The 23,900-nt window shown below is 36.9% G+C and overlaps 1 protein-coding gene across 4 annotated transcripts in view; it reads right to left on the bottom strand.

The window, feature by feature from the left end:
* nr3c2 (nuclear receptor subfamily 3, group C, member 2) overlaps positions 1-23,900 on the bottom strand; it is an 83,701-nt gene that overhangs the window by 4,676 nt on the left and 55,125 nt on the right. For all 4 annotated transcript variants that reach the window (XM_079615779.1, XM_079615776.1, XM_079615777.1 and 1 more), the window contains 6 exons: positions 21,890-22,017; positions 12,593-12,709; positions 10,035-10,352; positions 7,700-7,844; positions 5,171-5,301; positions 1,494-1,651 (listed from right to left, as the gene is read on the bottom strand). In XM_079615779.1, the coding sequence (XP_079471905.1) occupies positions 1,494-1,651; positions 5,171-5,301; positions 7,700-7,844; positions 10,035-10,352; positions 12,593-12,709; positions 21,890-22,017 (997 nt within the window). The remainder of the gene's footprint in view (positions 1-1,493; positions 1,652-5,170; positions 5,302-7,699; positions 7,845-10,034; positions 10,353-12,592; positions 12,710-21,889; positions 22,018-23,900) is intronic.

The raw sequence follows: 23,900 nt of genomic DNA on the forward strand, positions 1-23,900 counted from the left end.
CCAGTACTTTTGTGCGCTATTACAAAATGTTGAGCTGGCAGCAATGCAGAAAGTGATTAGAAATGAACAGCTCTCAGAAATGAACCGCGGCTCTCATCTCTCAGTGGCAACATGAAGGATGGCAGTTTTTCATTTGAATGCACACTTGACATAACTCTTTAATAATCTGTTGTATTAATATTAAAATAAATATCTGTAATATACTGTGATAAAGCTGTAATATTTTAACATCCAGTGATTTTAAACATTAATGTTTTTCAGCTTCTAATCACACACATTTGTGAGTCACTTCTTGAGGATGCATAAATATCAGCTCATTCTGATTTATTTAGACAAATATTTGAGGTGTTTGATTTAAATAAGAACAGATTTATGTATATATATATATGTATATATGATGTACATTTTTCAGTCATAATGGGGTCTGCACTTGCTACAGATACTATTAAAATAAAGCTGATGATTTCTACTACTAGAAAGAAATTCTATAAACTACGTTCCTTTTATTTACATCTGGGGTTTTCAAACTGAGGTCCAGGGACCCCAAGAATGTTAACTTAGTGCAAAACTTTATCTTGTCATAAATAATAAACTTAATTACAACCTATTTTATTCCAAAGACAGCCTTAAAAACAAAGCTTAAATATCTTACATTTAATAGTAGGAAAAAAAAAAGATAGTCAACTTAATACAAAGTATTTTCAGGATAATTATTTAATTTCTTGTGGCTTTAGTGCAATGACAATACAAAAGCTGATTATTTAGTTTTGGCAACAACATCTTTTTTATAATCTCTTGCTTAGAATTTTTCTCACACAGATCTTTCTTCAAGAACATATACAACTAACAATGCTTTAAAAAGTTGGAAAATCCCTATTTTATATAATGTGTCTCATGTTCAAATCAAGAATCTTAAAACTGCTTTGCTTGAATGTTATTCAAAATTACAATTAGCATAATTATGACAGACCTTCTGGAAATCAGATGAGGTATTTCTAACAGTACATGACAGGGATTAGTTTAGGAAGGTATAGTTAGGATTTCTAGATGTGTATGATTGCCTCTTAAAGGGATAGTTCACATTTCAAAATGAAAATTCTGTCATCATATACTCACCCTCAAGTTGTTTCAAACCTGTATGAATTTCTTTCTTCTGCTGAACACAAAGGAAGATATTTAGTTAACTAGACCCATTGACTTCCATAGTATTTTTTTTTTCCTACTATGGGAGTCAATGGGACCAGTTAACTGTTTGGTTACTGACATTCTTCAAAATATCTTCCTTTGTGTTCAGCAGAAGAAAGAAAATCATACAGGTTTGAAACAACTTGAGGGTGAGTATATGATGACATAATTTTCATTTTGAAGTGAACTATCCCTTTAAGGGAACCATTGTGAGAGACCAATGAGCTTAATAAACATACTCTGGATAACTAGAGCAGATTTGCATCTGACTTTGATCTATTAGCCAATAACAGAGTGTTTCGACTTACTTCATGCATGGCGTCCAATAGCTTGGTGAGCTGGAAGAAGCGCTGCCATGTCTGGCCGGAATTGTTAGTGGCTTTCCCAACTGAGCGGCGGAGCTCCTTGATGTAATTCACCCGCATCTCCTCAAATGCCCCTTGGTTCTTCAGACCATCTTTGGGCACTGTCAGTAAAAAAAAGGATGTCACTTTGTAACAGTGGCCAGTACTCGCTATATGAAAGTGACATATGAAGGCCAAGTATGGTTAACCCACTGAATAAGTCCTCTGCACTTAACCCATCCAAGTTAGTGCACACACATTAGGAGTAGTGAACACACACACACACACACACACACACACACACACACACACACGTGGGAATAGTGAGTAAAACAACACTATTCCCTTTAAGATGCATCTGTCTCTATGTCAGTCTCTTTATTCATCCTTCCATCTTATCTGTCTGTCTCGCAGTCTACCGTCTCAGGTGATTAATGTTCCCTTGTGTAAAGTTATTCAGGATTAACTCAAAGTACTAAAAAGTGCTTTCACTTTTGGCAGATGAGAGATAGAATCTCGTTCAGGTTGAAGGGAGTAATTCTCTCCTATCGTGTAGAGAACAAGTGCACATATGGCCAACAGCCAACCACGTGAAATGACATTCAGCTTCTGGACAGCTGTAAAAGAAACAGCTCGTCCTCACTCACTCTCTTTCTACCCATCTTTAAGAAATGCAAATGACGTCTATTCTGATGAAATTAGTCGATTTGTTGCATCCCACTGACTGGCTAATTTGATTGTTTCATTCCTGTTTGTCTCAAAGTGATTTTGATAATAACAATACGTTTTTGCAGACAAAGCAGTATAGCCTAAAAAAGCAATTACCTAGCAGCACCGTAAGGTTGTAGTGATAATTATGGAAATTATTAAAATGCAAGAACCAACATCATTTAATAGTACTCAGTGTTGCCTTAAGGCACAAACATGTTCCCAATTTTTAGCTTGGAACTAACTAAAAAGATTACACATTTTGTTAACATTAACAAATTACAACAAGAAGTCCTTCAGGATGGTTCAAGCTCTCGACTGTGCGTTGAATGAAAAGCACCTTGGTTCATCAGCAGGTGTGTGTTAAACCCGCGGTCACCTCCCCCTGTTTTCTTCTCTCCCACTGACCCACATCCAGCCTCTTTAGCCACATGCTGCCTTTTAGAGCCCCACTGAATACAATGTGGGGTGATTACGCCATGCTAATTGGTGTCTTGTCAAAAGAAATACATTCTTCTGCCAGTAGAATCTGTCATTTTGTTGACATATCTGACAGGAAGAGTCAGTCAAAGAGCATTGCAGCATGTGAGGCGACGATGAGTCAGTGCACTGAATAATACACTGTTCTGTAGATTAACATAAAACGGATGCTATTGATAGTAACAACTTTGGATGTGGAGATACAGAGGGTTCAATCAAATTAAGGTCAATCAACAACACTTGTGGCATTATGTTGAATACCACAAAAAATATATTTGATGTGTTCCTTTTTTTCTTAAAATAAAAATTCAAGGTAATGGTGAGGCACTTAAAATGGAAATGAATGAGACAATTGTAGGTTTTAAAAAGAGAAATGTAAAGCTTACAATATTATAAACAATATTTAGAATTTTGTAATGGCAACACTGTAAAATTGCGCATATGTCTTTACACAGAAGATTAGTACGCTTTTTTTCCCTTACTAAAACTATGTGCATATTGACTTGCTTATTGTTTATGTCTTGATATATTATTAAACAAGTGAGTATTTGAACGTTTACGGATTGGCCACGTTAACTTTAAAAGTTTTTATTATTAATATGAATTATTCAATTAATTTGAATAGTGAGTGTTGTCGATTGAGCAAAAATTATATTCATTCAACTTAAAATGTGTAATTTTATCATTTAAAAGCTTAAACAGTAATCCTACTTAATTTTATATTTTGTTGTACAATGCAAAGACATAACATAACAAAAAACAGCTGTCCAAATACTTTGACGTACACGGTGTAATTGTTGATGAAAATTAATGTAAGATTCACTCAACAAAAGACTTTTGTCAAGGAAATGAACACTGATAACAATACCATCACACGGACACCTTGAATTTTAGACATACAGTATTGCTTTTTGCACAAAAGGAGCATCTGTGAGAATATTTCTTTCCTAATGTCTGGGTCAACCACAAGCCAAAAAAGCTTAAATGGACTAAAAAAAGGCAAAAAACAAGAGAGGATTTAGTTTAGTGACTTACTCTTTAGCAGGTCAACACTACCATTGCAAATAAGGTCATGTGAGAGCCTGCAGGGCTTCTGAAACCTTAGCCAAGGTCAAAGAGGAATAACAGTCTCTCTCTCTCTCTCTCTCTCTCTCTCTCTCTCTCTCTCTCTCTCTCTCTCTCTCTCTCTCTCTCTCTCTCTCTCTCTCTCTCTCTCTCTCTCTCTCTCTCTCTCTCTCTCTCTCTCTCTCTCTCTCTCTCTCTACTAAAACTACACCCACAGTAGAAGGCATGACACAATAGCTTTAGCAAGGCAAAAAGGTTGATAACACGTTAAAATGAACCAAAATAAACCATTTCTTAAAATGCTGCAGTATTAAAATAAAAACATTAATCTGTAATCATACCATTATGATAACATGTACACAATACAACGGCGTTAATAGAAACAAAACATTGGCATATAAAGTAGATCATGACGATGCGCTCTAATCCACAATGATTTGTGTAATGGGTTGATTTTCCAGTGAAATACAAATACCGGTTTATTTATAACACAAAACAGCTCTTCCCAGCAGATCTCATACATGTTGAACAGCACAGCATATGTCATTACCTCTTAAAACAGTAATGACATGCATAAGCTCCATCAAGGATGTAGTCTGCAAAGGACATCTAAGTTTTATTTTTATGTTGATTTTGTATCAGGGAAGCTTTTTTTTTTTTTAAAGAATCGCTCCATCAAAACCCTCAGCTCTTCAATTATGTACCATCCCTGACTACACTTCTCCCGTTCTCTCTCCTTCCATGAAGCTCTCTTTTTGGAGAGAAAAACACCGGCTCTTGGAGCAGTGCCCATCTCCTGACTGGATTTTATTAAGTACAGCAGGGCTCTCTGGAAAGGCTCCAAGGGATCAGCAAGTGGTTGTGGATCCTAAAATCTATCCTGTACGAGAACTCAGAACTCAAACTTTCCCTCAGTCTCATATGCTGTAAGCCATGGGTGCGTCTACAAAATATGATATTATATTATTAAATAATAATTAGTAATAATATAAGTAGTAATAATAATACTCATTATTATCATTATTATTAATTCATTGATTAATTATACTTACTCTTACTATGTCCTCATTATATATTGTCAATTATAGTATATCTAATATGTATGGAACACTTTATACAGTATTCATTATGAATATTCCTGATTTCAGCTACCCATAAGGAAAGAGAAGTGTTTACAATTTGTTGTCTCAATGAATGTGATCCATCAAATGCCTCTTATCTCACACACCCACGTACTCAGTTCGGGTACTAAAGGTAAACGTGGCGAGAGAAGACATCCATTCATTCGTGCGTTTGCTTATTTCCCTCTATTGTTGGCTGGCTCTCGGTATGTTGTGGCTCTGTTTGAAACACATGTGTAAGATGCACATCTGTGCGCACAATCTCACCTGTGCTGAGCAGCAACAGAACCTTCATGGCAAGGAACTCCTCGTAAGTTAGCTGTAGACGGACAAACTCCTGGCTCACCTGCCGCATGCCCACACACAGATCGTACATGGCCGACTGCCGCATACGTTCCCTGGGAGAGAAATAGAGAGGATCTGTAGTAAACAACCTCATTGTGACATTGTCAAAAATTGCTATGAAAATAGTTATATACTGTACCTAATATATAAAAGCTGTTTTTAACATGGATAATAATAAGAAATGTTTCTTGAACACCAAAAATCAAGCGTAACGTCAGTTCTGGCAGGTCACGTTAGTCAAGCTCGCAGCAGCTGATCCACGTCTACCTATAGGAATATGACGCCTTTAACCATATAGATATATAAGCTCCTTCAGTATTATCAGCAGCTATCGGGTTTCTCAGGAGTGAATTACCCTCCTCCATCCCCAGCTCCTCCTCTCTCCCAGTCAGGGTTTCACATTCTTATTCCCCTTGAATCAGAATAAATTATTGAATTATGTTGTACTTTAAAATCTTGAAATAATGATATCTGTAAAACATTCATGTTGGTTCTGTCCTAGCCATGCTAGGCTGCACGGATGCGCCGGGAGTTCTCGCCCAGAACAGAACTATACCGCCAATCTATACTGTATGCTAACTGTCAATCGTGTTTGGACGAACAGCACATCAGAAAGATTTCTGAAGTGAGGAGCATAGCATTGTAATGCCAAGGTCATGGGTTTGATTCCCAGGCAATGCTTTATATCTCGAACACAATGTAAAGCCTCTTCCTATGGCATAAATGTAACGAATTCTATCTTCGTGGCCTGAAATAAAGAAGCTATGTTCACAAAGGCTTCAATAGATCACAGAATTAATCCATCACAATCTATTTTACTTCCAACTTTTGGTTTCATCTTGAGACTTTCTTGGCTGGTTAATAATTGACTTGATAGATTTGCTGATCTGCCAGTTTGTTTGGCTCTAGATGTTTGTCTGTCTTTCTGCATACGTGACGAGGTGAATACATGTACAGTATCTGTCTTCCAAATCCGTCTAACCTGCTGTCATTCTGTGATCAGGTTTGTCTGCCAGAACTGATTCTGTCTTCCCATTCTTCCAGTCTGAGAGATTCTGATTTAATATTCTAACCTTCTGTTTTCAGATGGAATGAAAAGAGTTCAATTCCTCGTTTCAGCAGCTGTAAGAATCTCAGTTTAGGGTTTCGTTACAATTTCTTTTCTTAATATTCCTTTTATTTACACCATACACATCTCTCATTAATGATCAATTTTGTTGAGAACGACAACTCTTCGTGACTCTTCTTTCAGTTGCTATGGAGAGTTTTTTTTTTTTAAGTGATGTTAATGGAAATTATGATGAGAGGTGTGTAAGTTGGAAGCAGTGTGCATACACAGCAGACCATCATACATATGTGAACTTATTATCTCCGGCTCCTTTTGACATACTTTTAGAGGACACTGAAAAGTGTCGCAACTCGATACCTGGAAACTTTTGTTTCAAGGTAGACATACAATGTTTTCAATCAATATCTTTTAAGGGCACTGCTGCGCTAGTCCTGCAGTGCTTCTCAACTGGGTTTGATTCAGGACCTAGATTTTACATTGGACATTTGGCGACCAAAATGTCCTTAAAACCAAATAATAAAACAATGAAATGCATATTTATATATATAGTTTTTTTTTTGTGCAAATATTGTGGTTGGCTACACTATGCATAGCTTAAATTACCTGGAGAACAACCCTTGGATTGTTGTCACGATCTCATATAAACCGATTCATGGTTAAAATGAGTTCAAATTCAAGTGCTAATTGTTCAAGATTTAAAGCAACAGAGCTCGTTCAAAACTGTGTCAGCGTGCCAAAAAATATGCGTGACTGTTTGTCATCAGGATGTGTGGAAGTCGCACATAAGGTGCTGAGCATATATTAATATGTATTCTTGCCAATTAATTCAGTAAAAACAACATTTGCCCAAGTTCTTTCCAAGTCATTTGGCAAACACAGTGAAGTACTCCAACTTACCTGCAGGGGACACTGTGCTCTATTTTTACTCTTCTCCCACTGCACTCAATAAATGGACATTTAGCTTTGAAAAGCACACAATCACACTCTTTCCACTCAACACTTCTTGTCGATTGTGCTGATTATGTGCCCCATTGACCTACCTCTGCCCTGATAAAATGTTATCAAGAAGCGTTTATAGGGAAAATGTATTTCCTAGAGGAGTAAGTTGAAGTGACAGGTTTGAGGTCACAGTCGTATGCCCGCTGGGAACATGCTTATTGAGTTAATCATTTTGTATCATTATCTTAACTTGTGTAACTTGAAGCACTGAATTCCATAGACAGGGTTATTCTATAGCCAATGCTTGTCTGTGTGTTGTAGTTTTTTTGAAAACAAGTTTTTTTGTTTTGTTCCATTTACTTAAAATGTTTGGATGGAGTTTGAATATTATGGAAATCAACATCTCTAAATGAAGTAAACATGCATTGTGTGAGTTAGCTTACTCGTTGAAGACGAGGTCAGGGGCGAAGTAGAGCATTTGGGCGTTGGTGTGTTTGTAGGATCTCCAGCTGAGGGAGAAGGAGGACAGACACATCCAGGAATACTGGATCAGCGTGATTTGGTCCTCAATGGGTAGACTGCGGAAACCTGGGGAGGGGGGAGGGTGGTGGGGGGGGATAAAGGGCAGGTTAACACAGAGCAAAGAGACATATGGGATACTCGGGGGCATGACTTGCCCCGAAGCAGAGCTAATATTAAGCCATAACTGTAGGCTCTAAGAAACAAAATAGAATCTACCATCCTGTGCTTTTGTTCACAAAAAAAAAACACAGCTCTTTGTACCTATGAACATTTGTTATATGGCAAAAGCCGCTTCAAATGTTGTGTTCCACAGAAAAATTACAGCATTAAGGGTTCAGCAAAGATGAGTAAATAATGATGAGAACATCCATACTGTTCTTTTAAAATAGACATGGTGGAAGTGGATAGTATAACATTATGTTTGGAAAGAGCAAGTAAAGTCTTATTTACTTATTTAGTTAATGTAATGTGTGTGGCTGTTACGAATCTAACAGTGTTAGGTCGATTCAAGAGCTGCTGAAATTTGTTCACAAACGAAAAAGACTTGCAGTGCACTCGGCACAATCAGATTTACATGAATCACTGAAGGTTTCCACTCATTGTCCTGTTGTCAAAGACTGTTACCAATACAGCAGACTGGAGTCTGGCCAAGACTCACATTGAGAGCTGTGAAGTCACCCACAGGCTATAATTTTAGCCACACGAGGACACACTACAGTATAAACGTATCGGTGAAGCATAGACTATTTTTGGCTTGTCTGCAATATGCAAATTCAATGTAATATTTATTTTTTACAGTAACGTTCCAGGCAATATCTAAGCGTCCCTTGTGTTATCCTTTCTTATAAATGATCATTTTCTTACATTATCCTTTTATAAACTGAAATTATTGTCAATGAAATTTGCACAAACTTACAAAACTTAAACTTAAGTGTTGAAATACACCCCCCCCCCCCCCCCCCCCCCATCAAATTATCATTCTTATCAGCTGTTTTGGACTCCTAAAGTGGTTAAAAATCACAGAACAATGTGGATATAGAACAAAATAACTAATAATGAACATCTGCAAGTCATCACTTGTAGATTGGCTGAGCATGTGATGCATTGACTGCCCAAAGCCTGCCTGGGAAGTCTTTGAAAGTCAGTGAGCCAGTTTGCCCTGGTGTGTTTTCAGCCTTCTATTTATATATCCGGATATAGCAAGCAGACACCCTGGTATCAAATAATTGCAATACAGCAAATAACCGTCTTGTAGCAAGGTACCTTGAAAACTTAATTTGGAAAGGCAAAAACGTATATTTTTTTTATAAAAATCACAATTAGATGTGTAATATGAGTTGCATGGGATGTTTTTATTGTATAATGTAATGCGATTTATGCAACATATGCTAGTGATTCTCAATCGATTACTGTTACCACAGACAAAATCAACCTTTGATTCCATATGATAAGGCAACCTACTTTTGACATGGTTTTAAAAATTAACTCGGAAGCTTGTGGACATACACTACCATTCAAAAGTTAGTAAGAAAGAAAAAGAGAAAAAGTAAGAAAAGAGTCAGTAAGAAATTTGAAAATAAATCCATATTATTATTATTCAGAAAGGATGCATTAAATTGATCAAAAGTGACAGTAAAGATTTCAAATAAATGAGTTTTTTTCTAGCTTTTTGTTCATCAGACATTTCTGTTTTCAACATTGATAAAAATAAGGAATGTTTCTTGAGCACCAAATCCGAGTATTGGAATGATGTTGGAGTAACGGCCAGCTTTGCCATCACAGGGATAATTACATTTTGAAATAAAAAAAAATATTTTAGACTGTAATAATATTTCACAATGTAATTTTTACTGGATTCTTGATCAAATTATCACAGTCTTGGTGAGCATAAGAGACTTTCAAAAGCATGAACAAATCTGACTGACCCCAAACTTTTGAATGGTAGAGTATACTATATGTGAATATAAAGGTCAACCCTTACATTTTTCTCAAGAGTTGGTACTTGTTAAAAGCATGAAGAATTAGATCTTCTGAACTTGATTGTTCTGTAAATTGTCTTTTGAATTTGAAGATGACCACCCTACTCAACCATACCAAAGCCTCTGACAGGCCAAGGATTGTAACAATGGTTTATAAGCACATTTCAGAGACTAACAGCTCAACGAATACTTCACCTTGAATAACCCTGCCAATGTGAAAGTGCAGAAGACGAAGACGGAATCTGAGAAACAACCAGAATTTGCCTTGGAATCGTACCTGGAAGTACTTTGGCCCACTTGACCACTCGGATCATCTGTTTGCCGGCGAGCTGGTTGAGGCTGGTGAGCAGGTGGTCGGTTGTGTCGGGCTGTGTGTTGTCATATCCAGCGAACACAACTTCAGGCTCTATGAGCTCCAGGACGCTACACACGGTTGGTGACAGAAACGGTGCTACCGCGGGGACGTGGGGGACGAGAGCGGTGGACGAGCTCAACTCTTTCTCGGAGGTCAGAAACGGAGGCCCATCCTTTGAGTTCTGCAGGGAAGAATCCTCGCTAATGCTTTTCATCTTTCCCAACTTCTTCGACTTCCGTGCTGAGAAATAACAAACGTGTATTATTAAAGCTGTTCGCTTCAGCAGCCTGATCCATTTTATGAATAATTACAATTAAATGTTAAACATTGAAGGTTCTTAAAATGATTTATAAGAGAGATAAATCATTTGAAATTGACAAGATATTAATGAAAAGACCCCCCAGTGTAGTCTGGGAGCAGTGTTCTATCAGCTCCAGCTCCTTTCAGATATGAAAAACTGCAAGAAGTAATTATTGAAGTAGCGATGGATCTTATAGCAGGGATCACAGTTTAAATCCCTGCTGTATAGATGTGACCTCTTATGTAGTTCAGCAGGATGCTGTTAATTGACTGTGTGTGTGTTCCAATTTGATATTAATTGCAAGATTTCTGTGCCAACAGATTTCATATCACACCAGTAACTGAGACTGAAGGTGGCATATGTTCTAGTCCCAATAAATGCTCAGATTTTGTGCTCTCAACAACTTTATGAAATATTTAGAGACTTTCTAATCTTTTAAATGCATAGTAATTTATCATTTTTTTCTTGATGAAAAACTGGTGAAACAAAATGTATATTAGTATATCAATAGAACCTAAAATATAGACTTTACTTTAACCATAAGTTAACCTAAAAAAACTTAGGTAAACCATAAGTTAACCTAAAAGGTTATGAACTTTTTGCAGGTCCAGGGATCCACAATATACATGAACTTCAATCAACATAATTAACTAACGTTTTCAAATCATATGTGTCAGTAAACTCCATAGGTTTATATATATGAAGACTTCAGATGAAAAAGCCTCTAAGTGCCATGATGCCATCTGAAATTTTCTTCTAAAATTACCATTTTTATCCAGCCCGTATATTTAAGTTCTGTAATTTCACTTTAATGACAATTAATAGGTCATTTTCATTGCCATTAAAGTGAAATAACTGAACATAAACAGTTATTGATCAAAATGATCATAGAAGAAAATTTCAGATGGCACTTAGAGGCCTTTGCATCTGAAGTCTACATATATCTATGTCTATATATATATATATATATATATATATATATATATATATATATGTGTGTAATTAAACTGTTTGAAAACCCTGTATTAAAATAAATTTCAGATGGCACTTAGAGGCCTTTGCATCTGAAGTCTACATATATCTATGTCTATATATATATATATATATATGTGTGTGTAATTAAACTGTTTGAAAACCCTGTATTAAAATAAAGTTCATGCCCATGTTATTTGTCATCTATCCAAGGTAAAAAAGCAGAATGACCCCTCTCAAGTAATGACATCAAAGAAACATCATCATTCTCGTTCTATATTGGAACTTAATGTAATTTCAGGTAGGCACATATTTTTGTATTGCTTTCAAGATGCTCTTGGACAGAATGGACAGAACATAGACATTACTGTAGGGAATCTTGTTTACAGAACTAAAGATATTCACTCTGTTATTCAGAGTAGTTGGTTTAAGATAAACTACATATGAGACACACACATTTGTTAAACGTATTTTTTTTTTTTTAAGAAACTTTCCCCCTAACAAACTGACATTTAGCAGCCCAACCATGTAGACGTGGCTTTGATCAGAGCTGGCCAAATAAATGTTGTGATTCTACTTACAATACAGATGCACATCATGGAACTCCACTGTTTTTAGTTTCTCCTGGTCTTTGTGCTTGTGTTTTTGTCCGTTTCTAAATTTGGAATCACTCGTTAATCTTTACCTAATGTGTTGTTTTCAGGAGTTTACATGGCTGTAGTGATGTACACAGGAAACCCCAATGTCTGCTGGGTTTAATAATAAGGTGGCCCAAAGTTTTCAATAATATTCCAATAATAAGCTGACCCCAATCAGTGTGACCCTTGCCTAGCATTTGTTACACCAACAACCAAAATCTTTTTGAAATCAACCACACTCTCAAAGTATTAAACAGCTCCCCAAGTACACACTCATATTGTGTTGCAATTATATTAAAAACACAGATGTATGTGAAGTACTTTTCAATATGTTCTTTTAAGTCACTTACCTTTTATTGAAAAAAAAAAAACTTTTCTGTGGAACATTGTAAATCTTTACCACAAAAGGCAGTGCCTCTTATTATAACATTCACAATAATCATTTTTTTTTTTTTATCTCTTAGATATGTTTTATATATTTTAAGATTAATGATCTCAGGTGTGACGGTATAATTGTTTCATATCATTTCACAACAGATTTTAGTCCCATAGTAAGTAAATTCGGTTACCCCCAAGATTCATCCCAGCTTGTAGACACTTCCGTACTCTGCAGGCTGGGCAGTTTTTCCGCCGAATCTTGTCAATGATACAGTCATTCCTCCCAGCACATAGGTAGTTGTGCTGACCTGCAAGAAGAAATAGAAAGTGTTCAAGATCTCTGTAAAAAAAAATGTCTGTATCCTTTTTTTTCTGCCGAAATTGTTACAGAAATTAAGAATTAGTTCTCTCATGGTCAGATGAATAATGAGCCTGTCAATTTAACACCCAGTTAGTACATTAAATGTGTTTTTCTGTGGGGGCTTTTCTAAAAAATAAATGTAAAAAAATCTATATATTTTGGTTAATTTTAATAATTCATCAATATAGTATGAATTCAATGTATTATGAAACGCAGATGCATTAGTCAAAGTGGGACCTTCACAAGGACACAGTGATGCATTCTGTTCATCTCTCTGTAAGTATCCGACGAAAAGAAGACAGCTGTCCTCCACTTTACGCCCCTCACTATTATCATGGAGCACAAATGAGCCATCCCAAATAGTGTTTTTGAGTGTGTCACGGGTTGGCTGACGTCTTGGCGCGGGACGCTACGACAGAGACCGTAACAGCCTGAGAATCCCTCATGCGCTGCCTTCCTCAGCCAAGGCCACAGCTCTCGTTTCAGAGCACCATTCCGCTTCACTGCTTCACACCCACGCGCTCCACGGGCCGGAGCACCGCGCCGCGGGGCCGCATCCAGGCACTGTGGCCATGTACATCTCTCTTTCATCCTCTTACCCATATCCCACCCCCTCTTTCACTCGTGCATCATGGGAAGGACGTGCTACCTACACGAGGGCACTTTCCTTTAGCGCTTATGGGCCGTGTGGCTGCAGACAGGCACAATGAGTGTTTTCGGTGGTGGTGGGGAAAATGCTCAGCGAGTCTGTCTAAAAGCTGCCAAAAAAGCCCAGGATCTGCAAACGGAGCAACGGCAGCTGTAGCCTCGCCACTATTTCTGGCTAAATCACATGACCCCTTACATAAGCCCATTTTTCTTGCTCTAAAAAAACGTAAACTGCGACACAGGAAACACAACGAAGCCCTCCTCCGCCTCACCACCCAAACACAGACGCAAATCAGACCTGAAATCTGTTCGGCTGACTCTCTGACCACTCTCCGCAGCTGCCCCACAAATCCTGTTAATCATTATCCCAACAGAAGCACTTACATGGACTGTATCGTGCTCTGTGTGTCTGTATCAGCGCACGTGTGTTCGTAAAGGTGTTTATGGACAAAGGTAGCAGAGAGACTGTTTGTGTGCCTGAGGACGAAAGAGGAACGTCAAGTATTGTAGTGTTTCAGCACACTGTAGGTTGTGGATCTATATCTGTGTGGTGTTTATGTTCATTGGCTTTAAGAAGTGCAGCAAGTGCATATTATGGTCTATCACAGTAGTATGTAATTGTTTAGCTATTGTTTTCTCAAAAGCTTAGTTTAGGATTTTTTTTTTTTTCTCATTGTGTGATTTTAGTGTTTTCTTGGTGAGACGATACTAAAAGTCATATTGAGTTTAAAGTAATATATAATTTCTGGCATCATTTACTCACCCTCATATCATTCCAAACCCAACTTTTTTTCTTTTTCTGCAGGACATAAAAGGAAATATTTTAATGATTATCCTTTTGGGTGACGTTAAGACAATGACAGTACATTGCGTGTGTTAAATGTTTTTTTTTCTTTCACACTCCAGTCCAGTAAGTGGCAGAAATGCTCACCTGCTTCTTCTGGTGTTTCTGAACACCAGTGTAAAAGGTGCTTTTTACCACCATTTGTTTTTTTCTTTTGCTTACATATTGGGCTGTTTTTCAACAAAACCAATTGGAGCAATTGGGAAATGTTTAGCACATACACTTTTCCTGAAATTGCTTTATTAAGGGTTAAAGTGAGTCACAATGTACTATGTTTGTATTGAATTCACCCAACTGGATTCTTTTTCTTTGTGTGTGTTCCTCAGAAGAAACTAAGGCAGGTTAGAAATGACATGAGGTTGAGTAAAGTTTCACTGCTGATTTCTAGCCACTTCTAGCCTGAAATGTTGTGGATCCTTTAATCCAACAAATTAATCTCCTCATACACATTGTACCAAATGTCATTAGCTTCCACAAAAGTGTGCTTAATACTAATGCTGAAATTGGAATACTATTTCAACCATATCAAATCAGCCTAAGTGTGTAAATGTGAAGTGCTAACATAGGGGTTCCTGTACAAGCTTGTCAACTTTTAGCCAATTACGTCATTTATGATAGAGCAATGCACGGAAAACCTAGCCTCTCAGCTTAGAAATGAAGAAGACATTTTAAAAAAAATTCAGTCCATGTGATATCCACACATATAGTGCAGTATTCACAACTTTTTATTCAGCAGTTTTCCAGCTTTCCTGTCCTTTCTGGCTTTAACTTAGACACGTGAACTTCTCCTTCAAAGTGGCTCTCTTTAAGTCAAGCTTTCAGATCTAAATGTAGGTTAGATATGTGACACTGCATTACCATGAAAACCCATGGTAATACAGTGTCATATATCTAACCTACATTTAGACCAAGATGAATAAGCCGCCCCTTTTCACATTAGCCGTTAGCTACATGTAGCATAGAAAAACACAGGCCAATGAATCTGATGCGGATCTGTCTAGTTCTTTCACCATGTACTGCAAATCTCTTCCAAACATGTGACTCACTGCATCATTAAGGAAATCAGGGGTGTTCAGACTGCAGTAAAAAAAGTGATCTGCCATTTTCAATGAGACTCAGTGACCTCTGACCTTTAACAATCGTCAGTGATGCGAAAAAGTTTAGCTGAGCTTGACTAGCAAAGGGAGTTCAGAAAATGATCCGCCACCAAATGCAGCACTTGCTTTAGTAGCTTATGGCAACCAACAGCTCAATGACCTCCAGTGATTATTAAATAACAGTGTGAATCTCCTTTTAGTATGGCATTACCAATTTCAATTTCTCAAGTAGGAGATTGATTGATTTTTTCAAATTGATGTAAACTGCAGCTAATAACTCTTATTTTCTGTGTTCTTCCAGCATGACCGGATTCAGTCTTCAGAGGGATTATTGTATGAACAGACACATGAGAGTTAAATTACAAACCATAACCCAGCTGTAATCATTTATGAAAATACTTTTTTTTCCAGTTTCCTCTCATCATTTGTTATTTCCACACGTGTACTTCCTGCACTTTGCAGTCCTCTGCTATCCTGTTAGAAATTGTATCTGGTCCAAGGTTGAAAAGCTACTGCTTTATCTGTATAGAACGTCAAACAGTGCTTTCAAACAGTGCTTTCATTTCCAGTGGAAAAACTTGTTATATATTTGTACTGAACATGGAAATTAACCATTTTTTGCTGTACATTAGGCTTAGAGCTGCCCCGAGGGCAACATACAGATTAATAAACTAAAAAAGCCATATAGTTCAGAATTAGTTGTTGTGGTTACAATGCTAAATTGAAACGGTAAGAAGCAGCTGTCATCAACTGACCAGAAAACTGGCTTTTGTAACCTCAGGCATATCAAAAATACAGGGTCATGACCTACAGTATGTCCTAAAATATATTGATGTTGGAAACACAGATGCCACTATGTGATAGCCGTCATCCGATTTGCTTAAACACAAAGGGTGTCTCATTTTGCATTGATGTCAAAGAACAAAGGTATCACCCAGAAGACGGAAGAGATGGCAGATACTGAAAGCAGCGGTGCATAGGCAAACACAGAGGGTTATTTGAGGTGAGGAAAAAATTACACGTACGGCCTGTTTAGTGGACTGTAGGAGATGTTCGACCTGTTAACACTACAGTGTGCGTCACTGACCAATGAAAGCCCTCTGAATTCTGTCATGTTTCTGTATGTATGTCTGTCAAACTCAAGCATGACAAAGTGGAGTTGGTGGAGTTTCACTTTTTGTCATTAAAAGCTTATTTCAAATTCATCCTTAGGGCTATTAATTATGGAAGCCATTTCTGCTTTAAAAAAAACCTTTACAATTGTGACTTTATATGTGACTACAATATATAGCCTACATGTACACAAGCTTGATTGATACAACAATGTATACTCTTCAGCAGCATAACTTTTAAATATTGATAATAATTAAGCATGTTATTTGAGCACCAAATCAGCATATTCGAGTGATTTCTGAAGGATCATGTGACACTGAAGACTGGAGTAATGATGCTAAAAATTCAGCTTTGCCATCAGAGGAATAAATTACATTTTGGAAAATTAAATAGAAAAAAATATTTTAAATTGTACTAATATTTATGTTTTTTCTGCATTTATTTTGAACAAAAAATATAGTTATATATATATATATTATATATATATATATATACATACATATATACTTAATTTAATTATAGTATTAGTAGTATCATTATTATTAATATAATATTAATAATATTATAATAATTATATATAATGTTACTTATTTTAATATTTATTTTACAATCAACTTTTCTATAAAATATGTGTTTTTATTTGAATATATTATGGAACTATTTTTTTTTCTCTTGCAAAGAAATCATTAGGTATCCTGGTAATTTGTACTTATTGGCATCATCAGGTGTTGCGTTTTTGTTGTATTTCCATAAGTTTCTCACTCACATACTGATTCATGTTTCTGTTCCAAATACAAAATACACAAATAACTGTCATATATAGACCCATACGTCATGTTAAAACCTCTGCAGTAGACCGGTGCAATTTCCATCAGTATTATAATTACCAAGTCACAGAAAAGTTTCAAAAACTCCTCTGAAATTAGGTTTCTTGTTTCATTATGGTCTAGCACAGTGTTTCTCAAACCTGTCCACCCACCACTGGGACCCCCTTTAATGGTCTAGCAAGTTCAATATAAGCCTATAAATGATGAGTTGAGCTGGACTGACACTGAATATCATTAAACATGATGACATGCCAAGACACTGATGGCTTTTGAATAATAAGCATCTGCTGAGCTGTCTGAAAAAGAATCACTGCACAACCCATATGGAAATCACAGCCTTGCTACAGACTGTGGTTTGCATGAGTTTGTAAATGGACAAGTGATGAGGAAGTGTGTTGATGGGAAAACTGTAGATAGACAAACTGCCTCACATACCTTTTTTCTTTTTCTTTTTTTGTCGAGGAAGGACATCTCAAACATTAAAAACCTTGATGGTGTGGCAGTACCTATGTTTATATGTATGCCAATAATCTGATTATTGACAATAATCAGGATAAGAAATTACTCACATTTTAAATGACTTGAGCAAACCTCTTTGAGAAAAAAATCTGTTTACATGCCATTATTTTGATTATACACAAACAAATGTGGTTGTTTTATTGCCATTGTACTGCAACTGTGAAACATTTCACATCCCACATCACAAAATGTTAAATTGAAATGGAATAGGCCGATTTGCTGCAAAAGTTGCTTTCAAATTTTTTTGCAATTTTTTTTGTCCGTGCTAGGATATCGGGACTCCCTAATTTTGTCGAAAATGCTTAAAATGTCTCCATTCTAAACGTTTTTGATCATCAATAATACGCATGATGTCCATGGCCAGTAAAACTCTAAGCATAAACTTTATTTCCTGAGCTCTCCAGTTTACAAAGCAGTGCATGAGTATTGTTCCTATAACACTATGTGCATTTCGGTGCACAGTTTTTTTTAGTTTTTTAGTTATTTTTTTGGAAATACACAGAATGGTTCCAAATTGGGTACCAGCTCTGACACCAGCACAGTCAAAAAGTGTTGGAAACATGCCTTTATAAAGACGTCTAACACCAGCAACAGCTAAAACACTATAAACATTGTATGTGGATTCCTTTCATTTAGCGTTTGTCCCTCTCCATGCCGGAGGTCCCAAACCCTACAGCTAAACCAACACAGTGAAACTCGTCTATCCCTAGTGTCAAATGTAATTACAAATTCTTATAATAAAGGAACAAATATTTTAGTGCTCAGACTGAACAGCTGTAGAGCTCCTAATAAAAGTCTGTTGAGAATTAGTTAGCACCATATGGCCACTTCACACTATTCCCACAGAAACAAGTGTTTATGATGCTATTAGTTATTATCCGAACAGCTCAGCAACTACACAACAGTGGTTGTTAAGTGTTGACTACAATATTTTCCTTTTGCAATTTTATTCCGTACCAGAGAGAGCACTTCAGAACTTTTACACACTTCAAAAAAGTGTGACGGGTGAAAAAAAAATGGTCTATCTACTTCGTCCCGTCCATTTTTAAGTATCAGTCTGGCTGTCTTTTGCTCTGTTTCAAAGCCATCTGAAATTTTAAGTCATCATTAAACCACGCTCCCAGTAGGAAGGCTATTCCAAAAGGTAGCCATCTTAATTATGCTGCCTCCTAAGATACATTGTTTTTGGCCAAATTCTAAAGGTTTGGTCACATTTAACATTGTTAGTTAAATTTTACCGGTGAAATCCAGTCATTTCGAAAGAAATCCGTGTGATCTGGAATTTCATGTGAGAGGTAAAAGATTTCAGCACAAGCTGACATTGGTCATGCACATCATCTCTGTGTTGACCAACAGAAAACTCCTTGGTTTAAAAGTGACCTCATACATTGCTACCACCATTGATAAACAGCGACAATAATTTATTTTGGTCACAACATTTCACATATTTGAGGAAATAAGGAAAGAGAAACTCGTTCAATATTAAAATAAATTGGTAAAAATACATATTACAGTGTAAAAAATGTTTTTTTTTTACGCCATGTGTGTTAACTGAGTATACCTGAGCACACCAACAATACACATTTTAGAACAATTCCTAAAAAAACCTCATCAGCTCAGTAGTAGAGACTCCCAAGACCTGAAATGGATGGATCAGATAGGTGAGACATCCATAATGTGTACTGTTGGTGTGCCTCCAGGAACAAGGCTGGAAAACCGTGTGCTGTTAGCTTAGCAACATGCTAATGACAAATTCTACTGAAATCAGTTGCCTGTCGAGGTTCCCTTGTGTGGAGCGCTTTTTGTGTTAAATTACTGCCCATGTAAAGCATTCAAAATCATTCTCTTATAACAGTTAGGATACTGCCTTAGAAGGCAGCTGTCCATTTAGGCAGCAGGCAGCAAGGCTAGGTTTTAAAACAGACCTGTCTCTGTCTATTCCCTAACTGTGTCTAACGTTTTATCCGTTTCCAATATTACTGCTCACTCCCCTTCTTCCCCTAGCTCACAATCTCGTCACAATCTCTCTCTCTCTCTCCCTGTCTCCTCCCTCCACCCCCACTCTCTCTCTCTCTCTCTCTCTCTCTCTCTCTCTCAGATGGTAACTAGGCTGAGGTCAGGTAAGGTAATGGAGCGCACACTCTTACACAGCACTACCTCTGCTGTGGTGTCGGGAAAGCGGCTGCACTTCTGAATGCCCTTGAGGTGTGACCTCATTCAGGGCTCTTAGGAACAACCATGACATGAGAGAATGCTTGATATAAACACACACACTTTTCAAACGTTTAATTACTTAATCTATTACTATCATTAACTAATAAATTACTAAATTTGTGAAATAGTAGATGTTACAGCATAATGTACATTCAGCTGGTGATTATTTCAGAATAAACCCTGACAGGATGAACAAGACATGACATAAAGAGTAAGGGTCTTGTATCACCCTGAAATGTTTATGCTGATTAACAATAAATAAATGGACATGAGATGTGTCTCACAAGTAATGCGAAACTAGGTCATTATACAAAACTACTTGACCCATCAAGAATTCCAGAGAGCCATGTATTGACATAAAGGAATAGTGAATCTCCCCTAGCCCCGCCCCCAAATGAAAATTAATTTACTGATCCTCATGTCATTCCAAGCCTTTTAAACTTTTGATAATCTTCAAAACACAAGATATGTTTAATGAAACCTGAAATGTCTATCCCTCCATTGAAAGTCCATGCAACCAAAATGTTGATGCGTAAAAAAGTTCAGAGAGAAGTTGCAAAGGTAATCCACATGAATCATGCGGTTTAACGGAAGTCTTCTGAAGAGACATGATCGCTTGTGATGAACAAATTAAATTTTTATTCACATATAAATATTAGTTAACACACATACAAATATGGAGCACATAAAATATATGGTAAGTGGATAATCAACTGTACTTGCTTGATGTACGAGAACAAACCTCATTGGTTATTGCAGAATTAAACTGCTTGATTTATATGGCTTACTTTTGCATTGTCTTTATGAAAATTTTGAAGCATGACAGTTTTGGTTTGCATAACCATTCAATGGACGGATTGAAATATCTAAGGTTTCATTAAAAATACCTTTGGTGTTTCGAAGATGAAGCAGGTTTTGGAACAACACGATGGTGAGTACTTGATGACAGAATTTTCCGCTAGATATCGCTTACTGTCTACTATATGAGAAACATGGATATTCAGGGTTATTTTCAAATTGACATCTAGCTGTTGTCTGTGTAATCGGCAGCATGCCACGGATGCTGTCTTAATTTACACTTCAAATTAAAACACTTAGAAGTTTTGACAAGGTTTTCACAAGTTTTCTTCAGCAACAATATCTAGAGTACATACAGGTGTTTATTTGAATATACTCTAAAGATCTCTCCTCCCCACCCCTCGCTTTTTCTGTTTGGCTGTTATAGATGCTCTGTGGAGTTTGGATGTGTTTGTTTGCTTAATCAGCGATTTGCACCTTTCTGAAGAGGCTGTGATAACAATGTGTTGGTGCTAATAAACTGAAAAGTCCACTGAAAGTCCCTGAAAGTTTCCTGATAACATTAACGCTATTTCACTCCTCTTATCAGATGTGAATTATCCCATAGGACATTGTTACCTGAATTTAGAGGGAATAAAAATCCAAGCCTGGGATTGTGTACTTTGTACTTTGAATACTTTTACCAAGTATTGTGCAGCAGTATATGTTTAATATTAGTTTACCTCTACAGTATATGGGATTTTCCCGCCCCAGATATCCTTATTTTCATTTAGATGAACTATTAAAGAGTTGTATAGTACATGTATAATCTGTAATTAATTAAATGCATCTCTTATAGATCTAAATCTAAAATATATATATATATATAATTGAATTAAAATGCATATCTCGCCATCCAGAATGACTGCGATCTCTAGAGCTCTATGAAATATTATGCATAAACCAACCAGGAATTCATACTGCTTTAAACTGGCCTTTTCAGCAAGGATTCATCCTGTTAATATGACATAAAGACCTTTCTAACAGCAAGAGAGAAATATAAGTGAGAATACAGATGAGAGTCTTACCTTCTACTGCTCTTTTGAAGAAAACTTTGCAGCTTCCACATGTAACAACCCCATAGTGACATCCTGACGCCTCGTCTCCACACACCAGACACACTTTGGCTGTCGAAGACGTGTGTCTCAAAGACGCACTGAAATAAGAGCAAACACAATTATACCTGTAAATTGTACTTGAGACATCAAGTGACAAGATAAAACGCAATGTTCTCATGTTTCGAAATACAGTAGCTCTGTTGTATGTGTTGCAGTGGCAGTTAATGGGGTAACTGTACAAAACAACCTAAAGCATTTGATATTTGAAAATATCTGTAAAATCAGAAACAAGATAAATGGAAGTAAATCAACACACATTTAATCAATGAACTGCCTATTTTATATCAGACATGGGTAAAAAAAAAAAAAAAGGGTTCCTAGATAATAAATCTAGTTTTTGTAAAACCTTTATACCATTGTAAAGATTCAATTTAATAACTCTAAAAGGTATTGTGATAAATATATGATAAAAAAATTATTTGACACTGAATACATGGGAGGATAGACATCTTAATAATTATTTTCAATTATTAAAAATATTGCAAATTTCAAGTTATTTTTTCTGCATGTTGGTTGTGCATGTTCTGATGTTCTGACCGAAGGTATTCAATTATTATTATTACAAGTAGTAGTAGTAGAAGTAATAGTAATAAACAATAAATTACTGTATATTACTGTATATCATTGCATAATTATACTTAATAGATTAAATCCATAAATGAACAGACCCGGGACAAAAAAATAAATACCGCCATGTCACTGACCTGCCTATTTCAATGAAAGAACCCATAAATAACACCCCAGCTTTGAGCTAAGTTTGTCCTGCTCTACAGGGCCGTTTGAGCCCAACCATTTTAGCACTGCGGAAATCACGTAATTCCCACATTGTTACTGGGCACCCAAAGGGCACGGCATATGTCACTGACTCATAACGTATGTCTCACAATTTTGCTCCAGATCATTCAGGAAGTCTGACTGTACAACATCTACACAATTGCGCCCATATATAATATTCCGCTTTCAAAATAGTCAAATTATACCTAATCTATTGGAGTCTTAAAATACAGAAATAAATACGGAACAACATTAAGTGGCAGAAAATGGGAGAATGTTGGAATCTCAAAAAGAGAGATTTTTTTTTTTATATGCGCTGCCCTCCAAAATGAAATCGAAACATTGAAAATGAAGCACTTACTCCAAATAGTCTGGCTGACTTGGCAGAAATCTGATTAAATTGCCCAGTGAAACCTGACATATCCTGAGTGGGCAGAGCCTCTTATAAGGGTGCCCTGCGGAGCGGCTGAAAGTCACCCTTTGAAAGACGTCTATGGCGTGCATAAAAAACACACATAGCAGAGCTCATTTAAAATGAACAGTAAGGCTCTGACAATACGTTAACGGGAAGATAGGCTTAGCACGTACCTCCCACCGCCCCAACTTTGATAATGAGTGTGCTCTCGTTTTAATCAGTAGTGCACGGTAATTGTCTGGTTAGCATTCTGACAACATCCTTGAGTCTTAACAAGCCTCTGGGTCTCAGAGGCACGGTCCCTCTCAAGGCCTGGTGCGGGTAGTAACTTCACAGCATCTTTCTGACACAGTCGAGAGAGCTGATCTAATTCTCCCTCATCCGTCTAAACACACATTCAATTTGTTAGCCGGTTAGCAGGGGTCTCCTGCGAGGGAGTCGATTGGCAGGCCCCGGTGAGCTAATCGCCCCGGCAGCACCGCAACGCTCGCTGTGCATGATGTGGAGAGGTCTGGCTTTATTAAACTGTTCAGCGAGCCCTTCTTTCTCTTGTTCTGCACCAAGCGTTCTTTGCCATGGAGTAAAAAAGAAAAAGACAAAGCAAAGGGCTGACAAGGTGACTGCTTTTGCAGGAAGTAGGTCAGTGTTCATTGTTATGAAACAGAGCGCCCTTATGACCGGCATACTGCGAGACTGCTGCTGTTGTGTTTAGTGCTTAAAATAAAAACACCA

The sequence above is a fragment of the Phoxinus phoxinus genome (assembly GCF_949152265.1).
Source record: "Phoxinus phoxinus genome assembly, chromosome: 6".
NCBI classification, from domain to species: domain Eukaryota; kingdom Metazoa; phylum Chordata; class Actinopteri; order Cypriniformes; family Leuciscidae; genus Phoxinus; species Phoxinus phoxinus.